This window comes from Haliaeetus leucocephalus, unplaced genomic scaffold, assembly GCF_000737465.1.
Source record: "Haliaeetus leucocephalus isolate CR32 unplaced genomic scaffold, Haliaeetus_leucocephalus-4.0 Scaffold217, whole genome shotgun sequence".
NCBI lineage: Eukaryota > Metazoa > Chordata > Aves > Accipitriformes > Accipitridae > Haliaeetus > Haliaeetus leucocephalus.
This window is the reverse complement of record NW_010972653.1, coordinates 6,305,290-6,329,295: the sequence shown is the minus strand read 5'-3', so window position 1 is coordinate 6,329,295 and position 24,006 is coordinate 6,305,290. Positions and strand designations below refer to the sequence as shown.

The following is a 24,006-nucleotide window of genomic DNA, read 5'->3' as shown; positions in this document are numbered from 1 at the left end:
TGGAGGTCAACTGGTCCAAGCCTCCTGCTCAAGCAGGGCCACCCAGAGCCAGCTGCCTAGGACCATGTCCAGATGGCTTTTGAATTCCTAAGGAGGAAGACTCCACAGCCTCTCTCACAGTAAAAAGTGTTTCTTGCTGTTCAGATGGCACCTTCTATGTTTCAGTTTGTGCCCATTGCCTCTGGTCCTGTCACTGGGCACCACTGAAAGGAAGCCTGGCTCCCTCCCTCCAGGTATTTATATACACTGATGAGATCCCCCCAAGCCTTCTCTTCGCCAGGTTGAACAGTCCCAGCTCCCTCAGCCTTTCATCATAGGAGAAATGCTCCAGTCTCTTCATCATCTTTGTGGCCCTTGTAGCACACGCACATCAGCTCATTATGTATTTAATGCTACTAGTTGTCTCAGGTCTCTGGGTCCTTCATTAATTTACTTTTCACAACTTAAAGATGCCAGAAAAGTCAAGTGGATTTTTTCTTTTCTAAAGCCAGAAATAACCTCCTTAAGTCTTAACAGTTCAACTCTAGACTTCTGGAACAAGAAAAGTATCATCCTGCAACTTTAAGCATAACGCAGAAGATATCAGACATGAATAGCATGTCTATCACTTGTTTTTACATTAGCACATCTAAGAAATTTCAGTGAACAGTTTAACAGGAATTATTTTAAATTAACAGATTTATTTTCTACACTGACACGGCTGGGACTTCTGTATTTTGTCAGTGAAATCACTGAGAAAACTACTGACTTCAGTGAAGCACCTGTGAGCCCTATAATTAACTCCCCTTTCCCCACAGGCTAAGTGACATTATTTACCAACCATAAAATGAACGATCAAGTCAAAAGAGACAGTTACCTAGAAACCTTAAAAACATTGTCATCAAATCACCTGTGCAAGCACTCCTTACGTAGTTCTTAGCTAATGGTAGCCAAATGCTTTAAGGAAAAACCTTGTGGCATTTGGGGTTTTGTCTTCTAAGACAAGTAGCAATTTCACAACCATAGAAGAAAGAGAAGAATTTCTAAGAAAAAAAAAAAATTAGCACCACATCAGTTACCAAATGCAAATTCATTGGAACTGAGAACATGCTTAAACACATTTTTCAGTTTCACAATTAACTGAGCCATGAAAGCATCAAATAAGTATTAAGATAGCTTAGTCGTAAATTAAAAGATATGAGCTTTTGAACCATTCAGGAGAGCTAGTGTTATCACTCCATCTTTCATTTAAAGTACCATCATTTAAATAAGACCTAAGTATAAAAATAATTGATCAATTTTAGTTAAATCCAAGTCTCAGGTAATTCATTTTCTGCTAATTAACTTTATTCTAGAAGTCGCTAAAATATATGATCAGTTCTGGTCAGTTCTTCCTGCTCCCCCACTCCCCTGGGTTTTTACCTTTTTTCTTTCTTTTTCCCCTGCTCGCTTTTCTGTTGTTCAAGTAAGGCTTTCATCTTTAACATACCATGTATTGTCAAAATCAACCTAGAAGCAAGAGCTGCAAAAGGTTCGGTTCCCTCAGGAAAATCACAAAGGTAGGAACCTTGTAGAGCAGAGACTTTTAGGATCCAATGAAAGTACATTAGGAAAGCAAGAGAGGTTTAGAAGAGCATCAGTATCGGACTTGAAAGTTTGCTTTGGTTTATAAAAAAAACCTCTCCTTGCTTCAGATAAGGAAAGCCGGTATACCCAGCACATAGACTGCTTATCAGTTCAGCTGCCAAGACCTTCAGCTGTCTCTTATTTGTTTAAACAATTTTTAGAGAGGCTGGAGAGACTGAGGAACTATATTAGGGGGTGGGGGAAGCAGAAAGGAGAGGGATAATGATGTTCCCAATCCATACACTCATGAAGTCTGCAGGACAGCAAGCAGGGCAGAGAAAAGAAGAGGCAAACTTCATTCACTGAAGTAATTTAGATAATAGACAAAAATATTTTATACAATACACAAGTGCTTTTCCAATACAAAAGTCACTTGAAACCATGTTTACATCACACATAGGTATTTGATGTTCTACAGTCTCCAAGTTTAAGAAGCTTATGAACAATGCAGATAACCTCTAGCTAGCTAGGACTGCCAGCCAATGGGTCCCTCTACAACATACAAAGTAAATCCCAAAACTTGGGCTATGCAGGTATACGTAAGTACTCTGATTAGCTGTATATATACACACACACCCCAGTAAAACATTGACAGGGCTCTTCTCCAATCCTGAAGTCACATGGTACCAGCTGCATCCTACTATACAGCCCTTAACTTTAAATCTCCCCTGGGCTCCATGTGACACATTTGTACCCTGAAGACATTTAGGTGGGGAGGGGAGTCATTCAGATCAGTTTCTGTTCAGACTGCCAAACAGAAAGCTCTAAGTAGCACTTTCATGAAAGAAAATTAAGAGTACATGGTGCATTCCTTCAGTAAAAGGTACAGACATACAGGGACACCAAGAGGCATCACCCCTTCTGGCATACTGTGGCAATGGAGGGAGCAAACCTTGTAGTCTTGCCTATATCACCTATTAGAAGTGGCTCCTGGAGCTTCCCATACAGCACCCAAGCACTTGTCCACAACTTGAATAACAAATTACTCCATTTGTTACACTTTTTTCCCCACTGAAAGAAGAGCTTTCTAGTTTTATCCAACAGTATATCAATTCATACTGTGATAGAGCAATATAAGGCCAGTAGTCAAATCTACGTTTTACCGTCCCAACTGTGCAGTAATTAAGAGCAATGTTAGCACAGCAAACATTTCAGCAGATCAGACCATGCAGTTAAACCAGCTGGTATGAATTGGGAAGAACAGGAACTAGCAAGTTTCCTTGCTCCAATGCACAAATGTTAGATACACACATGCCTACATGCCTCGCTATTAGGGAAGTAAACCACTGCTAGATTTCCTTTTATGAGAAACCTGTGTCATTTTTTTATGATAAAGACCAAAGTAATCCTGCATGGTACCTCCTTTTGCAGCATTTAACTACACTAATAATTTCTTTTAAAATACTAAGCTACCTAAGTTGTAACTTACACTGTTACATGTTTAAAGAGAAATTGATAAGAACAAGCTGCTTTAACACAACTTCTAATCAAATAAACCATTAGAATATAAACCAGTCATCCAACCAAATGAAGTTCTCCCACATCTGCAGTAGTTTGAATATGCCAGCCTTCGTAGAAAATCCCAAAAACAAGAGCCTAATATGGGCTATTTCAAAAGACAAAAAAAATTATATTCAGTAACAGAGTATAAAGGAGTGTTCTAATAGGCAGGATCATGAACTAAGGCCACCCTGGCTTTGTACTTTCTGTGTAAAGTAATTTTCCTTTTTGGTTCTTTTACCAGCATCTTTCCTGACAGCCTCACATACTTCAGGAACCTATTCAAGAAAGGATTTGCTATTTTACTAAACATTTATGCAGGAATTAACACAGTGGGAACCTAATTTGGTTCCAATCTCTACACTAGTGGAATAGTAAAACATATGCATACAGTAATAAAATAAATGTCTTTCCTGCTCTTAAGAATGATTGAAAAAGAGAAACAAGTGCCATTCTATATGGATTCAGATACTGCTAATCTAATCATGCATTCAAGCAAACCTAAAATAATGCCCTATATATATAAATTTACAATAGTGTTCTTAACCTAAGACAGCATTCACACTATATTATTCTAACAAAATGAAACAAAGAGAGGAAATTACAAACACATGGTACTTAAAAAAAATTTCTCACACACATTCTGTTGCCTTCAGACATCTTCCTTCTGCTAGCACTGGCTGTTATCAGATTACATTTTTATAGTTAACTCGTTTGTTAGACACCTAGAATTATTTATGATTAAGTAATGACAAAAAAATCAGAATGCTGAGAACGCAAAAGAAGTCTCAGTGGGATATTACCAATTGTAACAAGCTTTAGATATTCCAAAAAGTTGGCAAAAATACCCAAATAAGCCATTTTCTCTCCTGGAAATAAAACCACTGTTAGCAGAATTCAGATAATTAAATATTATGATACAACCAGAAGTATAGTATATGTACACAGTTACAAAAAACCCTAAATAGTAGCATTCTTGTAAAAGCAAACAAAAAATATTTTAGAATGGAAACTTACTTGTGCATATTTTCCACTCCTATTATGATCATGATATAGTAGGAAATTCCACTTTGTATAACAAAATGTAAGGCATACCTAGGAAAAAAAAAAAGAAAACCCTGACAGCATTTTAATTAATGACAATAAACTGGATGCATATATTTATTTAACATGAAATTAAAGAGGTTCAAATTTTAACTCCATCACTGCTTCCAAAAAAAACCCTTTTGTTCTAGTCAGGTTTTCTGCAGCACTCTCTTCTGTTGAGAGCTTCCCCCTTTAGCATAGCACAGACAGCAGTAATGAACAAAAACTAGACTTAGCTACAATTCTCCATCTCATAAACAACAATATAGTAAATGCTGATAATCCTTAGAATACAAAGAATATGTCTCATAATACTTCCACTTGGCATTATTTCATGTGTAAAAACCATGAATGTTTTGTGGTTCAATTTCCATATTCATCTTTTTACCTGTTTGCAACAATAGGTATCTCAGATAAGGCCAACAATATCTTAATATCCACAATATCAGTATATAGGAAGATTTCCCAGTCAATAGAAATGGTAACACTGTCCAGCCAGTCTCTTTGCCCCGGGTCATCAATAACTGACAAAGGGATGGTGGTGATGATGGTCTCAAAAACACAAACAAAAAAAACCTACATGCCAACAACCCACAGATTTATTTCACAAAGGTGCTCTAACCTCTTCTCCTTATTTGTTTTCCACAGCTCACCACCATAGCTACCACACCACTGTTGTTTTGGGTTTGTTTTGGTTTTTTTTGAAGGAGTTATACTTCAGTAAGCTAGTAGAGCACTGGTGGCAAACCATTGCCAGTGTTTGGGGAAAAGCATCTGATCCTCAGTAAGTTGATTCTCTCTCACTCTGGTACTTCAAGTGCCTCAGTAGCATACTTATATGTGCTCAAGTAACACGTTGATCTAGTTTTGGAATTTTTCCCATAAAAAGCAGCTACTATTTTGTTATACTGATACTGTTTTCTTTCAGCTTATCATCAGCCATTTCCTAATTTCACTCCTCATCTATTCACAAGGAAATGTCTTCAAAGACTTTCAACAAGAAAGTGAGTTCTATCCAGCTAAAATCCTACAAAGTCTACACAAGATGAACTGAGGGAAAACAATTCACTTGGATATAAACTGACCTTGAAAATCTTGACTTTTTCTGGAAGATCCAATCTGCACATGCTCCCATGCTTCACTACTAGCTAGTCTCATCTAAGATATGACTACCTAAAGTTCAAATGCACATTTAATATAAGCAATTGCCAATTAAAAAAAATATTTACTTTTTGTTTTCATATCAGCCACGTATTAGGAACACTGTGTAGCAAAGACAGGCATTAGTGAAATGACAAAAATTTAAGTTTAAGTGTTTTGCTTCTTAAACAGAGAAAGGGACATATCAAAGGCTGAAAAACTATGGGTTGACATGGGAGTACCATATCAAGATTACAGTCTCTGAAAATATTTCTTTCAGAGTCAAGAGTAACAATATGATTGATCTCCAATTCAAAAATTAAAAGGGATGCATTTAAATACAACATGAAGTAGTAAATTTTAGCTACATACAAAGGGTATTCTAGGCTTTTCATGCTATTCGTTATTATCCCAAGGGAATTATCCCTTCTCTTCCTGTCCCATATCACCACCACAAGAACTACAGAGGTGACTGAAAACTAACACACCTGAAATTGAAATGGACAACATAATGAATAATAAATATTCTTAAAAAGGTGCAGATTCCAAACTATTTCCCACATTTAGGTTTGCATGAGACTATCTGCAAATCCCCATTTACTATAAACACTACACAAGGAAACAGTAACAGTTTCCCTTTTGTATACACACATTATAATACAATTGAAGAGTCCTTGAAGGTGTACCACAGGATTGTAACCTGTATGTATACCTGATTCCTTGGGGAGGGGTGAGGGGAACCAAACAAAACAAAACTCTCAAAAAACATGCCTGTATAATACTTAAGCAATAGAAAAAGGAGTTGGCACAAGTGCAACAGAAGTACCAACCTTTTAAAGAATGCGTACTTTTAGCGTCTCAAATTATGTTCTTTCTTTTTGGCATTTTTAAAAAGCTTCTAGTTCCATGATTGTATTAAAAAAAACCCCTTTTACTAAAAGAGAAATTCATTGCTAAAATAATTGTTTTAAGTACAATCCAAAGCAAAGTAGAATAATCTGGATTTCTACTATGGCATAAAATTTCTCTCTGATTTCTTTTCCAAGGCATATTGCCAGTGAGAGGCTTCTGCAAATCTTTACTTATGTCTGTTGAGGGTAGAGGCTGTTTCTTTCTAAAGTCTCCCATCCCCAAATTTCAGGTATGAATATATCATTAACACTTTCTAATTACAAGCTACAATTAACAATTTGTTTCAAAACAATGGATACAGAATGTGCTTCTAAAGCTTACACAGCTCTCAGAAAAACCACACACAGTAGCACTTGTCTCCCATATGATCCTCCTCATTTGGTGCTAAGACTGGAAGTCTTTGACATCAGATCATTCTCTCAAAGAAGAATACCATGGCCAGAAGTTTAAGAAATGCATGGGAGTTATGGAATTATATATACACAAGTAAATTGCACGTGTAAATCCAAAGAATAAAACTTACTGATTTTTCTTTTCCTAAATTTAGAAGTATTACATATCAACTAATGTTGAGAAGCCTCTGCAACATGCCAATGTAGAGGCCAAATCTGTGGTTTAGAATTCCAAGATTTATTTACACACACTCTGTGTGTGCAGGCACATGCGTGTGCACACTGTGTGCAACTTCCCACCTGCACAACAGCTTGTTAATTCCCCCTAGTTCAGTAGTACTCAACAATAGTCAGTATAAATAAGTCTTCTATACGCTTAGAGCTGAGCAAGCACTGTGTTTACTATGCAATAAAACAAAACTGGCACTTAATCTTAAACCATCTTAGGAGGATGAGAACCATTTAGAAAGCTAATTTTGAAGGGAAAAAAAAATGTCACCAAACTAAATGCATACCCTTTATTAGCCCTACTAACATTCTGGCTTGCTACGCTGTTAAAAGATCAAGATGTGAAAACAGCAGTCACAGCAAACTTGTATTAAAAAAACACAACCCAAACAAACAAATAAAAAGCCCATCCTCCATCCAAAACATAAAAAAGACACACACACCACCATCCCCACCCCCCCAGCCCAAAAACTCTCAAGTCAAGGCCAGCTCCTTTCCAGGTGTTTTATACTATTAGGAGCATCATCAGTACTGCAGTTCTGGCCACTCTTCCTACAAAAAGTCAGATTATATTCAATATTCAGAAAAAGACACAGCAAGTTCTCATGCAGTGAATATTTAAGAGAAATTATCTTAAGTCATCACACCTGTGTTTTGCCTCAAGAGAATACTTCTTAAGCAAGTTTACAGAAAAACTGGTACAAGTTAAACAAACTTCACCTGCTCCACCCTCCCAAAACCACAGGCAGACAGTATGTTAGTTACCAGTTTGCAAATGGAAGATCATTCAAAATTTGTTAACCACATCAGAAAATTTAAGCTATTTTCTGTACACTTGCAGCAGCTAAAAACCATAGAATTATGTAATAAGGTTCTTCATAACAAAACTTTGCTTCCCTGCAAACAAGAAATGAAAATGTACTAGTCCCTGAAAAGTGAATTTAAGTGCAACTTACCATCCAAAACAAAAAAGTGCAAGATAAAGGCCCAAGAGGGTTGCAACAACATGTCTTACAAATGGGCTAGTTTTGCTTGAATGAAGGTATGTTCGAAACCAAATGGCCGCAAGCAAGGCAAACAGTTGGCACACTACAAAGTTGACCTGCATAAAAAAGAAAAGAAAAAAGTTCTCACACACTTGTGTATTAAAAATTAACAGAAATATCCACACACTATTAGCAATTTGCAGAACCTCTGGCTCTGCCATGGCTCTTCCCACAGCATGTCAGCCTCAAAGAGCTTCTCCCGAGAGCCCCTCCCCTCCTAAAGCACAAAACATGTGCTGCTAAGAAGCTAAGCAGCTCCCCTGAGCAGCTAAGAATAAAAGATATATCAAACCTGTAGAGGCAGTCTGTCCATGAATCAAGAAAAAAAAAGTTACATATTTTCCTGTAAATTTTCTATGTACCAAACTATCAACCACGGAATCAATTCTACTCTCCCAGCAATGTGAAGGTCTGGGTTGGGTTTTTATTTGTTTTTTTTTTTTAAGAGAGCATGACTTGGAAATACATATCAGCTACACAAATCACTGACAGATCACTTCAGTGGCCTGTGTAGAAGCAGGGCTCAATGAAGTGCACTTCAGTGGTACACAATCAGATAAACAGCTTGGTTGCACACTGGATTTTCTTCTTGTACATTCAAGTAGGATAGTTTCAGAGATTCCTCCTCCCTTCAGGCTGTTTATTCTAGAAGATAGAAAATCTCTTGTATATTAAATATTGAAAGGCATTAGGGCACTGAAAGCAAAAGCAGAATTAAAAAAAAAAGCAAACCAGAGTAAAAAGAATCGTTCTGACTGTGGCCTGAAAAAAATTTAACAGTAAGAGCATGATAAAGAAATAATTTCTTCAAATACAGCAACTGCTACCAAAACTGGCTTAAGCTACAAAAAGCCAGATTAATTTCTTTATTTAGAAAAGAACATTTCCCATTCCATGGATTTTTTTCTTCCATAGAAAACTGCCTAACAACTTTCTGTGTCCAATAGCAGCACCCCAAGCCATCACAAGCAACAGCTTGGGGACCACTGCTTCAGGTCATAAGCACTTCAATGCAAGAAACTTGCACACCCCGCATGCTTGACTAATCCTTAGCACAACAATGTTTTAGCCTGTTTGATGTCACTTAGCTGAAATATATAGTTAACACCACAGGGTACAATGACAATATTATTTTTATGTTCATGACAGCAGGCATAGTACTGATGTTTGCACCAACACAGTGCACACCTCTAGTACTGTAATTCAGCTAGTCCATCATTTTTCAGCCAAGCTTCAGGCAGTAACAGGTAAGGATGACAGTATGCAAACACAGTTATATTTAAAGTAGAAGCTAAACACCACCAAATACCTACACAACTCTCATCTTTATAACAATTGCATACATTCCCCATTTGCAAATCCAAGGATAACTCCCCTGTTTCAGAACCACTCTAAAATCTTCTGTAATACCAAGTGACACAAGTATTAAGTGCTAACAAGGAAAGAGGCTCAGAAGGCAGGGCTGCTCTTTTTAACAGGAGCAGTTCCCTGAACTAAACAATCATGTAACACTTTGCCATCCATTCTCTTACTCCCACAATTCCATTATGCTTTTAACAGTATTTGAAAAATCCTAAATAAATGAGGAGACATTCTGTCAGGGCATAACTTGACCTGTTTTCTCTCCTTTATAATCAATGATGCAAATTAAATGGAGCGAGGTTTATAGCTCAGGATGAGGCTGTGGATTTAGTGGAAAAGTTTCATGCAAAACAGTCAAGTTTAATGAACCACTGAAAAGGAAACAAACTGATAACATTTTAAAAAGAGGACAAGAAAGAAAAATTAAAGCCAAAGTAATTAACTATGAATTCAGTATTGACATTTGTTTGGGATATTTATTACAAAAATTATGCTACATATACCACAGAGAACACTTCTCTTGAAACATTCATGGTGTTGGTGTTTTGGACACACAGCTAAATGACTCAAGCAACACAATCTTGTTCGGAAAGCCTTCCTCACAAATGACTCCAAAACTACTAGTGGGTATTTTTAAACTGCTCTTCCCAAAAAGTACACAAGCACATACATACTTTGATACATAAAAGACATCACCACAATGTTCACACACCACCCTGCATTCCTTCTCTACTCTTACCAATCCAATCCTTACACTTGCCTCACAGTGGACCGAAATGCAGATTAGAAAGCACCAATGGTTTTGCAGAACTTGTATCACATCAAATCCTCCCAAAGCTTTAAATACATGTTTGTAAAACCAAGCTATGCAGCAGTTAAGATTTGAAAGCCATGCAACTTCAGTTTTATACATGCCTGCTTCTGATAATACTCTTTCTGCTGCTTTATTCCATTTTCCCCATCAGGATTTCTGATTCACTCAGCAAATGGACATTGCCCAGTTTTGCCCTCACCCTACTACCCATTGAATGCTTACTATCTGCATCCTACACCGAATAGAAAAACCTTACATTTTCCCATAGACATGTATATGCAGATGTGTCCATAACGTGGGAAGACTACATACAATAAACGTAAACTTTGTGAGATCAGTATTCCTATTCCTGTTTCAAAGGTGGGTGACTGGCACGCAATGATGAAAGCCCAAAGGGTATAATAAATGTCCACTAACTTTGGTTGCCCAATTTCAGACACCCAGTGCCTAGTTTTTCAGTCAGTACTTTTAACAGAAATTTAATTGGAGATGTGCTTTGAGAATATAACTTCAGCTGCTATTTTGAATATCCAGCATGCCTATAAATCAGGCCCGAAGTATCTCAAAATGCAAGCAAAACTGAAAATCACCACTACAACTTATTTTCATTACATTGTTTCTCCAGGTCACCAAAAGTCTGCTTTACTAGTGGTTTGTATTCCAAATAAGGGAAGGAGCTTGTATGGAAGAGTTTGTGACCATTACTGGGCTGTGTTATAGTCACATAGGTAATCTTTATCTGACACTTTTTCTGACTTTTGAGCATCTGCTATCACAGGCCATATATTCACTTGGTAAACACTTTGAATATCTGATTTCTTACATTTTAAAAAGAAATGGGAAACACAGCATTTCTACCACTAAGTCAAAGCTTAGCCATTTGCTATTACCTGTGGCTTTCAGTCCAAAGCACAGACTTCCACCATTTCAGCTATCAGAAACATGTACTCATTTCCACTCAGAAATAAGATTAATCCCTTGCCAATACTATAGGGGATAGAAAGAGAAACAGACTCTGTGGGCTCCCAGATTCCAGTTGTCCTCACTTCAGATGCTTTGGTGTGCATTGTACAGTGGTGTCCAAACACACAAACCTGATTTCTTTTAAGCTAAACTGAAGATCTGCTCCAAAGGCAAGTGGACATGTAGCCCATGGACTGACCTAGGCAAAAGCAGTATTTACCAAAAGCATTACAGCATCAGTGCTGGATCCCCAGTGCCAACCACTTCATTCCACAGAAACACCCCTCCTGTATTGTACTACTTGCTGAAGTAAACAAAGCCAAAATTTAACATTCAGCCTTTTCTTAATTACATCTCCCATCTTTACCCACATTGACCAGTGTAGAGCTGACATATACAGCTCCACTGTATCCACACACTGAGATACATGAAGAACTGAAGATACACAACTTGCCTTGCAACAGAGCACAAAAATTACCCAGCTTCCTAGAAAACAAACAGAACAGCCATTCAGAGAGCAAGCAAGCAGGAACAAAGACAGAGCTGAACATCACCATCTTGAAAGCTTCCACAAAACCCAGGCGCTTAACCAAGCAGTTATTTTGTTAGCAAATGTTATATACAGTAACTTCAACATCTGGGAGTGGTATATTTGCATACTTTTTGGAAACTTATGTCAAGCTCTTGTAACATTGTGAGTATGGGCAAAATACAACTGTTAAGCACCTCATGACTTGGTCAGATGTGAGCAGAACACCCACAAAGAACAAAGATGACACATTCCTAAAAGCTGCATGATTCATTCCTCAAACTAAATTGTGACATGCCTCCCCAAAGTCATAAAACCTGTTCGAATAAGCAGCTCCAGTTTTATAGAAGAAATAAAAAGAAAAAAAAAAGAAAAACAAACCAAAACCCCCAAAAACCACCCCAACAACTGATCCACTTAAAGCTGAGAATTCCCAGGGGAAAAAAATTTTGATGCAGATGCACGGAATAGCAAGTTTCACCCTGAATAGTTATAATTTAGCACATGTATAAGAAAAACACAGAATTTTTTACCTCCTCAGATACAGGTCATATCAACAGTTCGGCTTATGAGAGTAACACCTCAAAGTCCCATATAGAGATAAATGTGTAATGGAAAGTTATGTGCACATAAGAATAAAAAACTTAGAATGATAATGCAAATTATCAGCACTGGTTATTCAGCAATGATTAATGTAGGTGTGTTAAATATCACTTAGACACACTAAGCTGTTACAAAACCTGCTGTACATATTCTAGCAATTTAAAAATTAAATCCACTATTTTGGTGCAAGACCAGTTGTACAGCCAGTGCAGTTTACAGACACACTTTGTGTGTGACAATAAGACATGAGCACAAATTCAGTTTCAGTGTTTGGAGTAGCTACATAAAATGCAAATCCATTATATCATTAACTGCATTAAGCTATCTACATAACATATTTTCTATTTGCATGACCTGTGCAAAAGTCAATGGAAAGTTTGTAATAAAACTTTTAAAGACATTTATTCTAGTCTTTTTAAAATTTAAATGTAATTTATGCCATGCATTTCTAAAACCAAAATTATTTCTTAGGAAAAAAAAGTGTTTGAGGGATCAATTCTTTACATAAAGCAAAAGAAAAGGAGAAAAAGGTCACTGACTGCTACAAGGATTTTCATCATTAAGAGAAAGTTTTGGCAAAACATTTCATTTGAACAACTTTCCAACACAGGAAGCTTCTTTAATAAACCATTAAAGAAATTTTTTAAGCTCATGTTAGAAAGAAATAGAGAAGAAAATATTATTTCTCCTATGAAGCTGATTTTTTATATGTGCAATTTTTATCCACTAATTCAGATTTTAGGCTAAGCTTCTTCTTCATATCAGCTACATTTTAATATCAAAAGCCAATCATTGCAGCCAAGACCTCCCAAATCCTGCTACTTCACAGCACAGAAGTCATTTCCCGCATTCAGAAAAGCAGCCAAAGCAGAGACGGAATTTTACTGATATAGATAATTCCTAACTGGATGGCACAAATTAATCACACAGGCCCACACAGCCTAGAATTCAATGAGAAGTATCAACATGATTGTATAAAGTTTTGCTTACTAGCTCTAGCAAGGCACTCATAAGAACAACATGGACTATAAAGTACCTCACAAGAAAAACAGTGGTCTAGCAGGTGGAACACCAAATAAGATTCAGGAATACTGCATTTTACTCTTTCTTCCACCAATGACCCACCCAAAGTCTTTGGAAGTTACCTTGTCTTTGTGCTTCTTTATTTTCTCATTTTAAACAAATCTTCTCTCATCAGAAGAAAAAAGTATTCAAACCTGTAAACTGCAGTGAATGCCTGTAGCCTCAATAACACATTTTGGGTGAATTAAAGCCCATGTGGGTTTTTTGGTCGGTTGGTTTGGTTGTTGGTTTTGGGGTTGGTGGGGGTTTCTTTTGGGGGGTGGGGGGGTGTTAAGCTGTTCTTTTCAAAAAAGAAGGTGGAATTTTAATTCTTATTGCTGATGAAATAGGCTGTGGAAAAAGATTACCCAAATACAAGCAGAAGCACTGAAGCCTACCTGATCATGCACAGAGCCTAAAAAAAATGGTTTTTAGAAGCAAGATGCTTCATAGGTAACAGTCAAGAACCTGTTGAGACAATGATTCTGCAGCCAGAGATTTAGGGGCTTTTCCCAACTTTGCCACACTGTGGTATGTTTCTTCCGTGGAATTCAGTTTTTCTGAGCTGCAAGATGCCAGTATTACTTGTCTCCCCACCTATAGCCATTTTTTGTCCCCCAGTCTACAACAGAAACAAAGTTATCGCACATACTCTCTGCTTTGTCTGACAGGGCTAGTGAGCAAGGTGCATTGAGCAGCACTCCTATTCTTCCACCTTCAACCCCACTTTTCAACAACTATAGTTATTACAGAGAAAAGACATTTAAAAAAAACATTTTAGAATATGAACTACAAAAACACTTTGAAAAGAGCTCTTGCAAGAGCTAGGAGATCAAGACAGAATAATGTACCTTTTCTTTAACAAGAAGCACTGAACTTCAAGCTGAGGCTTTGATTGTTTTCTAAATCTATAGAGCTATTTTAGCAGTAACATTTTAAACACAAACCCCTCCAAGCATCATATTTGTTGACACATGCTTGTCAAAAATTGCCAAATGTTATCAAAATTAATGAAGCCTTGGTTGTGCCTTGTTTCTCAAACATCAGTATTTTCTTGTTCTTGCTGCCTGTTAGGTTGAAACCACTTCCCTTTTCCACCAAAACAGTCAGCTGAGGAATTAAAAACATTTGCAGATGTTCACAAAAAGCAACTTATAACACAGGAGAGCAGATGCTTCTCCACAGCAACGAGACAGTAGTATAGATGGATCTTCTTCTGTCCAACTTCTAACCTTCATCCAGTACAAAAGGAAGAAACAGCTTGTACAATTATCCAATAATTGCCTACTACCAAATCACTAAGAACTGAAGAGTGAGAATAACTATCATTTGAAACCAACAATCAATTTTCCAACTATTTCCTGAAAATTGCTGCACTGATATTAAAAAAAAAAAGAACAACAATAATTTCCACTGTAAAGCTGAAAAAAGGCAATTCCATGACAAGAATCAAAATCAAATTGTTTGGTAATTTTCTTCAATTTACTGGGAAGTGTCAGAAAGAGGAGTCCAGAGACACTGGCACAGGTATCTGATAAAGCTAAAGGATACTTGAGAGTAATTCAGAGAACATTTCTTCTCTAACTGATAGGAACAGGTATTCCTCTTTCAGCTCAAAGCTCATAAATCTTGTTGCAATGCTTTCAAATGCATTTTTGGATACACATAATACCCAGTGTCTTACATGATGAAAATTAACTAATTAACACTTCTGCCCTGAAGTCTCTACCTCACTTCATGGGTGAAATATAAAGAAATGGAGGATAAGCAGCAGTGGTCATTTTTGGGTAGTTATCAGTATGCAAGATGTTTATGTTAAGGCAATGTGGTCTTTGTAGCAAAGACTGCATGTTTATACAGTACCCAATGTGAAGGGACACTCATTTCCAGATAAGACTTCTAAGCACAGCACCTCTAATAGCAGCCAATTCTTTGAGGTGCATACTCTAACCATTTATTAGTCAAACCTGAACAACACTTGCAAAAGCTTTTTAATGTTGTGCGAATATACTTCATATGATTTTACTGGCAGCTGTAAGGACCTTATCAGATACTGAATGCTTTCTTTCCAAGCTGATTTCAGTCCAAAACATCACAGTCAGTCATGACATACATTAATAATAGTACTTCTACTTCCAGTATTAACTTCCAATTTCTAGCTTGTAGTTCTTAAGTATGCTGGAGAGAGTGAGGAACATCATGAAGACATGATGTAGGCACTAATAATCCGGTTTGTGCAATAAATGACCATCAAATCCAATAAGCTTTTTCAAACAGGGCTTACTAAATCATTACTCAGGATCACTCTAAGAAAAACTGTACGACTAAAGATGTAAAATGAAACATCAATGTACACATTTTAGTGAAACAACCAAAACTAATTAATTAAAGGATAGGAAGATGTCAGCTGAAGGGTGTTCTCTCTGATGGGCTCTTAAGGATTCAGCATTATAGATACTGAGCTGTCACACATAACAGCTACTTACTCACAGGAAGAGCCAAAATCTAGGAAGCAAGTTTGGTTCAAAGATGAAATTGGACTAAGAATGCTGGCTTGGGGTTTTTTGCTCGTGTGTTTTGTTTTCTTCTCTCTTCAAAATCAACAAGGACCTAAAACACTAGCTTCTGTTGAACAAAAACTGGTTTGGCCAGTTAAGGGTTGCCGAACTCAGACTACCAGGGAAAAAGGGTGTACAACATCAAAACACAGCGGCCTGGCTTTATGTTGGCAAAACACAGTTCCAAAGAAAGACCAAGTCAGCTACTGCTTGCTTTTTCAGAAGCATGACTTATCACACACATACAGTGCACATGCACATAGTGATTAACCTCAAAATCTCTATTCTTTGTCACACGAGTATCAGCAGCATGCAGGATATTCAAATGTGTATTTGAATGACAAGGTTTTATTTTAATGCTCAGAGAACCACTACAGTGCCTGAAGTCTTGTAAAAACTTTACAAGTTACTCACTTTCCTAGCCTTTTAAAAATAAAGCAAAATTACTAACATCTGTGGAGGTATCCTTCTCAAATGCAACCAGAAACAGACACTTTCTCCATTAAGATCTACCTCAGTACTATTATATTCTGCTCATAAGTGAGAAACTGAAATCCATCTTAAAATAAGCAACAAAACATAGAAAGTAACACTCTCTTGTCCATATAGCCCACAGAAATCCAGTAACAGTAGTAGTCATTTTAATTACCACATAAAATATTCCCCATCTTTAAAACTGTCTCTGTGTTCTCCATGGGGAGAAAAAAAAAAAAGAAAAAAAAAGAAAAAGGACTTCACCATGGTGTCCCTTGAATGAACTACTGTTCACCTCGGACAGTTGCTACTCCATGTCTATTATCCTCCTGCTCTTCCCAACTCAGGAATCATCTGCATGAAAACAGCCACCTCCAAAGTCTCCAAGCACCACAACAGCAGCCCTATAAACACTTGCAATACACAGCAACCTGCAGAAATAATGGACACTACTTCAAGCTGTTACAGCTTTTCAAATTTGATTTTCTTTTGTAATATTTTAGTAACATTTAGAATTATGCTTCCATACTAAAATATTTTAATCTAACTTCTTACATTCAATCCCATTACAGATAACCATTTGTTAACATATTCTAAGGCTACACCTTCTACAGATCTAGTAGCCAGCACTGGGCTTCTAATAAATTCCTACAGCTTCATGGTGGCCTCAACTTCTTTCTAGCTTTTCCACAGTGAGAATAAAAACCCATTCATTATAGTCAGTCCACTTTTTGAGTGATATGCTTAGTCTTCACTGAATTATTATTTTTATATAGAGAGAGAAAAATATATACATATATATGCATGAACGATTGACAGGAAGTAGTAAAATCAAAAGCATTACTCAACCAGAAGGCAGGTCAGAAAGATTAAGAATGCTTTATACAGGTAGCATTACCAGTATAGAATATACCACTGTAGTTATACAACCAGTGTGCTCACAAGCCATGTTTCAGACTAAGAGTCACTGTTGCTGCTTCTTCAGCTTAGGCCACTTTAACTAGAAGTAAAAGGAAACACCAAAATCCCAACTACAGCAAATTACACCATTACAGCCAAACCAAAATAGCTTCTTCACCTTTGCATATATTACTTCCGAATAAAAGGCAGAGCTATAGATGTTTTACTTTGCAAAAGATGGCTTAGCTACCGAAACCATCACTTAAAACAAGCAGGCATAACTAGCATTTATCTAAATTTGCAGACAAATTGAAATTGCCAAACAGCTCAGTTCACTTGAACGAGTGCTAAAAGACTAAGAATGATAACTAATGTTGAATTTAAAGTATGTTCCAAAGGAAAGAAGGAAAATGAAATAGGCATACTGAAGAACAGCATCAACATTCTTTGTAAAATAAATACTATAAAGATGCACACATTAAGCAAACAGGTTTTCACCTGGGTACATGTAGTTTTTCCTCACCTTCCAGGAAAAAATAAAACCCCAGTCTAGACTCCCTTGTTCAAAGGCTTGGAAAACAAGAAAAAAAACCTGGGCAACCATTACTTCGGAAAAGTGGACGTTAGTCAAAATAATAAATGTGAAGACAACGTGCCATAATCAAGGCTGCAAAGGATGTATCACACTGCTTCATTAGGTCAACACAGGAACAGGTAAACAGGAGTTAAAGTCAACAAATATCAGGGCTGATAAATGATAAAGATGACTCATTCATTTCAGTTCTATCAGTTTTCAGAACTCTTGTTTTAAGTCAGCACTGTACCCAAGAAAAAGCCCACGGAGGGTAAAGATGTACATTGCTGCGGTACAATAGATTTACAGCAGTAACACCTCAAGAACAAACAGAAAGCAACACAGTAATAACCATGTACTCAGTAAATAAGTGACTCTTGTCATCTTCCTTACACGTTACTGGTTTTTCTTTATTAGGCTGTTCTTTGGGCACTCCAGTATTTCAACATCCCAGGACTGCAGTATTTTTGTAGCAATTTCTGAACTGCATTTTGAATTCAGAAATGGTTTGTACTGTAGTGAACATAGGTCAGTAAGTGTTCACACTTCCACCACTTAAATGAATTGCTTAAGGATGGGAAAAACAGTTTGACAAAACAAAGCAGGTGACTACAGGCTGTTCAAGTAGACTGTTTATTTTAGATATTTACTGTAAAAACCTTGGGCTGTAATTATATTTGAGTTTTTCCACTGCTTCACAAAAACCTGGAGAAAACACACCCAGTATGAAAATGTGCAAGAGTATATCAGAATGAAAATTCACTGCTGGCTCCCTAAAAATTAAACAATTCAAGTAGCTCTATATGTTACATCCTCACAACAATATTCATGAACCTGAATTCAACAGAGGTATTTCTTGCACTAAATCTTTCTACAACTTGGTAGACGGCTCATCTTTTCTAACACTGTAACCAGTGTCTGCTTTCTTTTCCAACTCTGTTCATTACAGCTTCCACTCCTTCCTTCAAGACAGTCACTTTCTCCCGCCAATTTTTTCTGTTATCCCAACAGTTTCATCCTTCTCTACACATTTTTCATTGCACAGCAATTTCAACAGTAAGTGGAGAGTTAAGTCAACACCTAAACACTAATACTAAAATCTGGGCAAGGTGTCACCACAGGGACTGGGACCTTTCTGATTATATAGTCCTTCCTTTCCACTAGGTCAAAGGGAAGTTAAGAAACCAGTAAAAACTTTGCTAGTGAATCCAAACAATTCAAAACATCCAATCATTGAGAACAGCACATACAGAATGGAGAACAGGACTTTTTTTTCCAGCTTCTTTCCACCCACTACAGTCTCCATCTATTGTCATGGGAGATTATGCTTTGCTATTCATCCTTCGTTCTTCTGACTGCTGCTAGCAGCAGATAAGAAAAGTACAGGGCAAAGTAGGGGCACAATTTTCTTATCCTACCACTCCCTTCTCTTCAGTGTTTGCATTTTACACACCCATGAATGCTACTTTCACTCATTTCTACTACTCCTAAGTTTCCTGGGTCACATCAGAAAAATCATTAACATGCTGCTCTGTATTTCACAGCTGCTCACAAGGGTCTAAGAATCAATGGTGAAAGAGAATAAAACTTGGGACACTCTTTGCTTTATTCTTTTTTGTAGTTTTATAATGCCTAAGACAAGTATTAGGCCATCTAAACATTTTAGTCCTCAGAAAGCTACATTAGGTTGCCTTGACAGAAAACAAAGAGGCTAAGGCATCACTAATGCCCAAAACTTTGTGAAATAACAGAGATCTAACTAGGAGACACATCCAGATGCTCCCTGTAGGCAAATCAGGCACATACTGCTTCTCAGCAAAATTATTCCTTATGCCACCTCCAAGCCTGGCCATTTCCCTAAACTCCAGCTGTGGCTCTTGTCCAAAGCATCAAAATGAAGTAAGAAAATCTGCAGATACATCTTGCCAATCACACGCATGTAAGAAACAAACATTTCATACATATATATGAGGAAGAAACAATCTTGCCCACTCTCCTTGAAGGCAACAAGGTGAAACACGAAGGCTCAACATACGTCAATGATAATTGCTTTTATGTGGAACTGAGTGGGTTAAGGGCATGTTGAAAACAACTTGGGTTAACGCTCTGCACAAGGAAGCGTAAGCAGAAAATAATGCAAAGACGTAGATGCAGCAGACTGGCCTGTGATCACTAAATTAAGGAATTTCATACGGTGTATACAGTTCATGTTTAGAAGGACTTGGATTTTTATGCCTATTCTTATTAAAAAAAAGGTCAGATTAGATTCTTTGAAGGTTGATGGCACTCGTGTAGAAAATTATATTTATTCTACACAAATGAGCAAATTTATTCCCATAATAGCTAAAATTAGACTGAAAAAAAACCCAAGAAAAGTATGGAAACAGCAAGGAATTTTTTTTTTACTTTTGTTGAAAAAACACTGCTTATCTTTACATCCTGGATTTTAAGCGAAGTGCACAACCACAAGCGTGACATTTTATTCAGTCCACACATCTTCACATAGCTATACTGTTAGCAGTTGGAGCCACGCTCTTTCTGTTCTTATCTAGAAGATAATGACAAATTAGCTTAGTCAATTCAGTTGTTCAGACCACATTTCAGGATCTCAAGATCAATCTCTTTGACAACCCATGCAAAAAGTTGATGCTCACATATTGTTGTAGCCAATCTCCCATCTCCCCTGCTCAGCTATTCCTCTACTACAGTTATCTGGTTTTATGGCAAATGAAGGGCAGTAATAACCCATATGATTTTTGCCAATTTTCAGATAAAAATTTTGCTCCCTCTGGTGGAAGCAGTGAAAGCAAAGATTATTTCCTGAACTCACCTTACCCCACAGAGACCTAAAGCCAAGAAGAAAGCTTTGCTTTCCTAGAATAATTCTCATCTCCCAGCAAATTTAAGTATCTCCAATTTAATGACAGGTAAGCTGACCTGCCATCAAGAAAAGTCATTTGTCAACAGACAATCAGCAAGACAGTGCCAGAACTAGAAATGGATCAAGGTCCAGCATGCTATTTGTGAGGCTTCACCTCAAAGAAAGAAGAAAGCAGCAGAGACACAAATATGACATGAGTACAGACAGGAAAAACAGAAGGCTATGTGAGAGTTTTAACTATAATAAAATAATTTAAGTTGCAACCTCGATGCACTATGCAACACATGATTCTCTAGCAGCCAAGTTTTTATGATAATCCTTCCTATACTTCTCTGTAGCTGTCTGGGTGGGAAGGACATAACTACTTTTATTCCCTCTCTCCCCTAACAAGACAGAAGGAATACTGCAGTACATCAACATTGATTCACTCATTCATTAACTTTAAGGACCCAAGGTGACACAGTTGTTATTATGAGGCTTTCGCCCCAAGGAGTGATTCCCCCCCCCCCCCCCCCCCCAAAATACAAAAGAAAGGTGTGCAAGTTTGCCTTCCCAAATCTACAGAGATAATTGTAGGTTCTTGTTCACACCAAGCATTTTCCCTTGCACCAAATGACCAAAAATAGCAACAGAAACATTGGAACAAGAAGCCTATCAAAAACACATTACCTTTTCCAAGTAGCCATTTCAGTTAACTTGGTGCAAGACAAAATAAGAGCCAAAGGAAGGGTTAACATAGTGACAAGTTGTCACATAATACCTTGTTGGGGGATACACACAGAAGCAGAAAACAAGTTCTTCTCCATTTCTATAACTAACTAGCAGTCTAATACCAAGAAGAAAGGTCTAGGAAAAGCAATTTGGTAAGGCAACAAGGCTCTGCTCTTGTAATACAGTTGGGCACAGAGGAGACTGTTCTTCTTACAAGTGTGTCAAACGGCTCTGTTGGAGCTATCATCCTCCATCTTTTACACTGATCTCCAACTTGCACATAACCAACACCATTCTCAAACAAATCTGTGCCCCTAGTTCTACCAAGCATTAAGTCAAAAAGTGATCAATTTCTCACACTCAATCCACAGATGTGGATCTTATTAATTAGTTCAATCTTAGAGATAACAGCTTCACCTTTAACTGAAATTTCTACTTCCATTCACTGCCAAATATGCAAGGTTCTTCCCTTCATTTGTTTGAATGCCCAGACAGTAGAGTAACATTGACACAAGCTACCTGGATTTGTCCTCCCAGAGTTACAAGCCTTTGCCTTCACTGAAACTTTATAGCAGGATAATTAGACAGTTACAGCTTAAACGTAAATCACAAATCGCAACATTTTGTATATAAAGATTAGTATCTACTTGTGATCAAAACTGAAATATAGAAGTGGAGAAACAAAACACATTCATCTCCATCAGTTCCAAGTGCTACTATTATTCTGGAGTGCCCATTTCAAGTACCTGCCGTACTGGTATGACTGTACTCACAGTACAGATTTGGATCAAGTAATAGAAACAACCTACTAATCAGAAAACTTTTTTTTTTTCCAAAGCACTGCTACATTTTCATACCTAGCATGCGTATAGTATCACCGAATGTCATGCATAATCTTCAAGGACACACACCAAAGAGTATCAGCACTTTCTTTTTCTTCCCTGGCCTCATTCTCTCCTTTACTACCTTTGATTTGATTACACTGAACGCATTTTATATTCTTCCTGTACTACAAACTTACTATCAAGACAGACTCTTAAGCTGAGAGGTTACAAAACTCTAACTTTGCCTTTTTTTTTTCTTTAATCAGTTACAGATACATTCTCCTCAGTGCAGCATAATTTTGTAACTCTGCAATTCATACTCCAGTCATAATCAGTGCTCTTTATACACAACTGGACCTATATTACACACAGTCCACTGATGTCTAAAAACAAAGTATATATGATTTTTAACTGCTTATAACAAATCTTTTAAACCATGTGTTTAGCCACCCTCCATTGTGATTATCCCCAAAAGCTTCAACAGAGCTCAAACAGTATTTTATAAAAACATCTTGGCTTTACAGGAGCACCTGTTGTGAAACATTCAATACAGGGAAGTTTTCCAGGCTTTGATAAAAAGTAACTTTATTATCATCAAAATGCCATATCCACAACATTTAAAATAAATTTGGTAGAAGCTGCACTATGTCATGAAGCCATTAAATTTATGACTATTATTATGAATAGGTAATTATACAATGCCAGCCCCATGCCATAAAAAGATGGTCATCTATTATTTGTTTTACAGTACCCTTAGAAGCTACACACTTTATGGAAATAAATACACGGCACCTGCCAAGAGCAGCTTATAGCCTGCACATATGAGGCACTGAGCCATGTGGTGCCATTGATCCCAGCTGCAGGTATCATTGCAAGTTGCGTGCAGTATCTATTCCATCACAGCAAGCTCAATTTCAACTTGCCCACTTTTGTCAGTTTTCTAGAAGATACTTTTTCATGTGTATCCTTAACCTAAGGTTCCATTCAAACAAATGGCTGGGGGAAGAAAAAAAGGAAGAACATGTAATTCAGTCACTTTCAAAACTCTTTCACTACACATGCTCATTCCTCTGTATTTTGCTTCCAGTCACTTTTACTCACTTATTAGGTGTATTTTGTAAAACCAAACCATCAAAATCTCCCTCTACATAAGCACAGACTGTTTTTCTTGATGCGCTTCATTCATTCATTCATACATTAATGGAGTTGGGGGTTTTGGTTTTTTGGTAGTGTGGTTTTGGGGGGTTTGGGGTTTTTTTTTTTAAATAGGAATTCCTCACATGAAATTTCGTGGTGCCACAAAATTTCTATGAGGAGTTACTTGCGGTTACTTTACATATGTATTCATAAACACATAGATATTCTGTAGATTTCAGAGGTCTAGACCACCTCCCCTCATGATCAAACATTCCTGTAAAACTTCAGTCATTAAACTCTGCAAACCTCAGTTTCCCAATCTTATTTTGTAATCTTACGAGGTTCTGTGCAGGTGACAGGATTAACAACCTTCAGGAATTTTTAGATCACTTGGACAAAAGACACCACAGAATCGCTCTGCCTACAAAGTACATGCGAATACCCAACAGCATTGTGCGCCGCACACATTATTATTTAACGCTGCATTTAAAAATCCGTGGCAGGCGCGCCTCGGCGCAGCACGCTGCTCTGCATTTGAAATTACTACGCAACCTTTCCATTGCTGAGCCGATACCGGCCCCGTTCCCAGCTGCGGAGCCACATCTGGGTAAGGGGGGGGGGGGTGCCAACAAGTTGGCCAGCCCGTCCGCGATGGCAGCCCCCGCGGCCTGACCCCGGCACGCCCCGAAGAGGCGTACCGGCGGG

The 24,006-nt window shown here is 37.5% G+C and overlaps 1 protein-coding gene across 1 annotated transcript in view; it reads right to left on the bottom strand.

Moving 5' to 3' along the window:
* The window catches only part of MBOAT2 (membrane bound O-acyltransferase domain containing 2), a 95,189-nt gene that overhangs the window by 70,980 nt on the left and 203 nt on the right, over positions 1-24,006 (bottom strand). Inside the window, exons 2-3 of the mRNA XM_010566694.1 lie at positions 7,820-7,965; positions 4,123-4,200 (exon numbers count right to left, since the gene is read on the bottom strand). Of these exons, the coding sequence (XP_010564996.1) occupies positions 4,123-4,200; positions 7,820-7,965 (224 nt within the window). The remainder of the gene's footprint in view (positions 1-4,122; positions 4,201-7,819; positions 7,966-24,006) is intronic.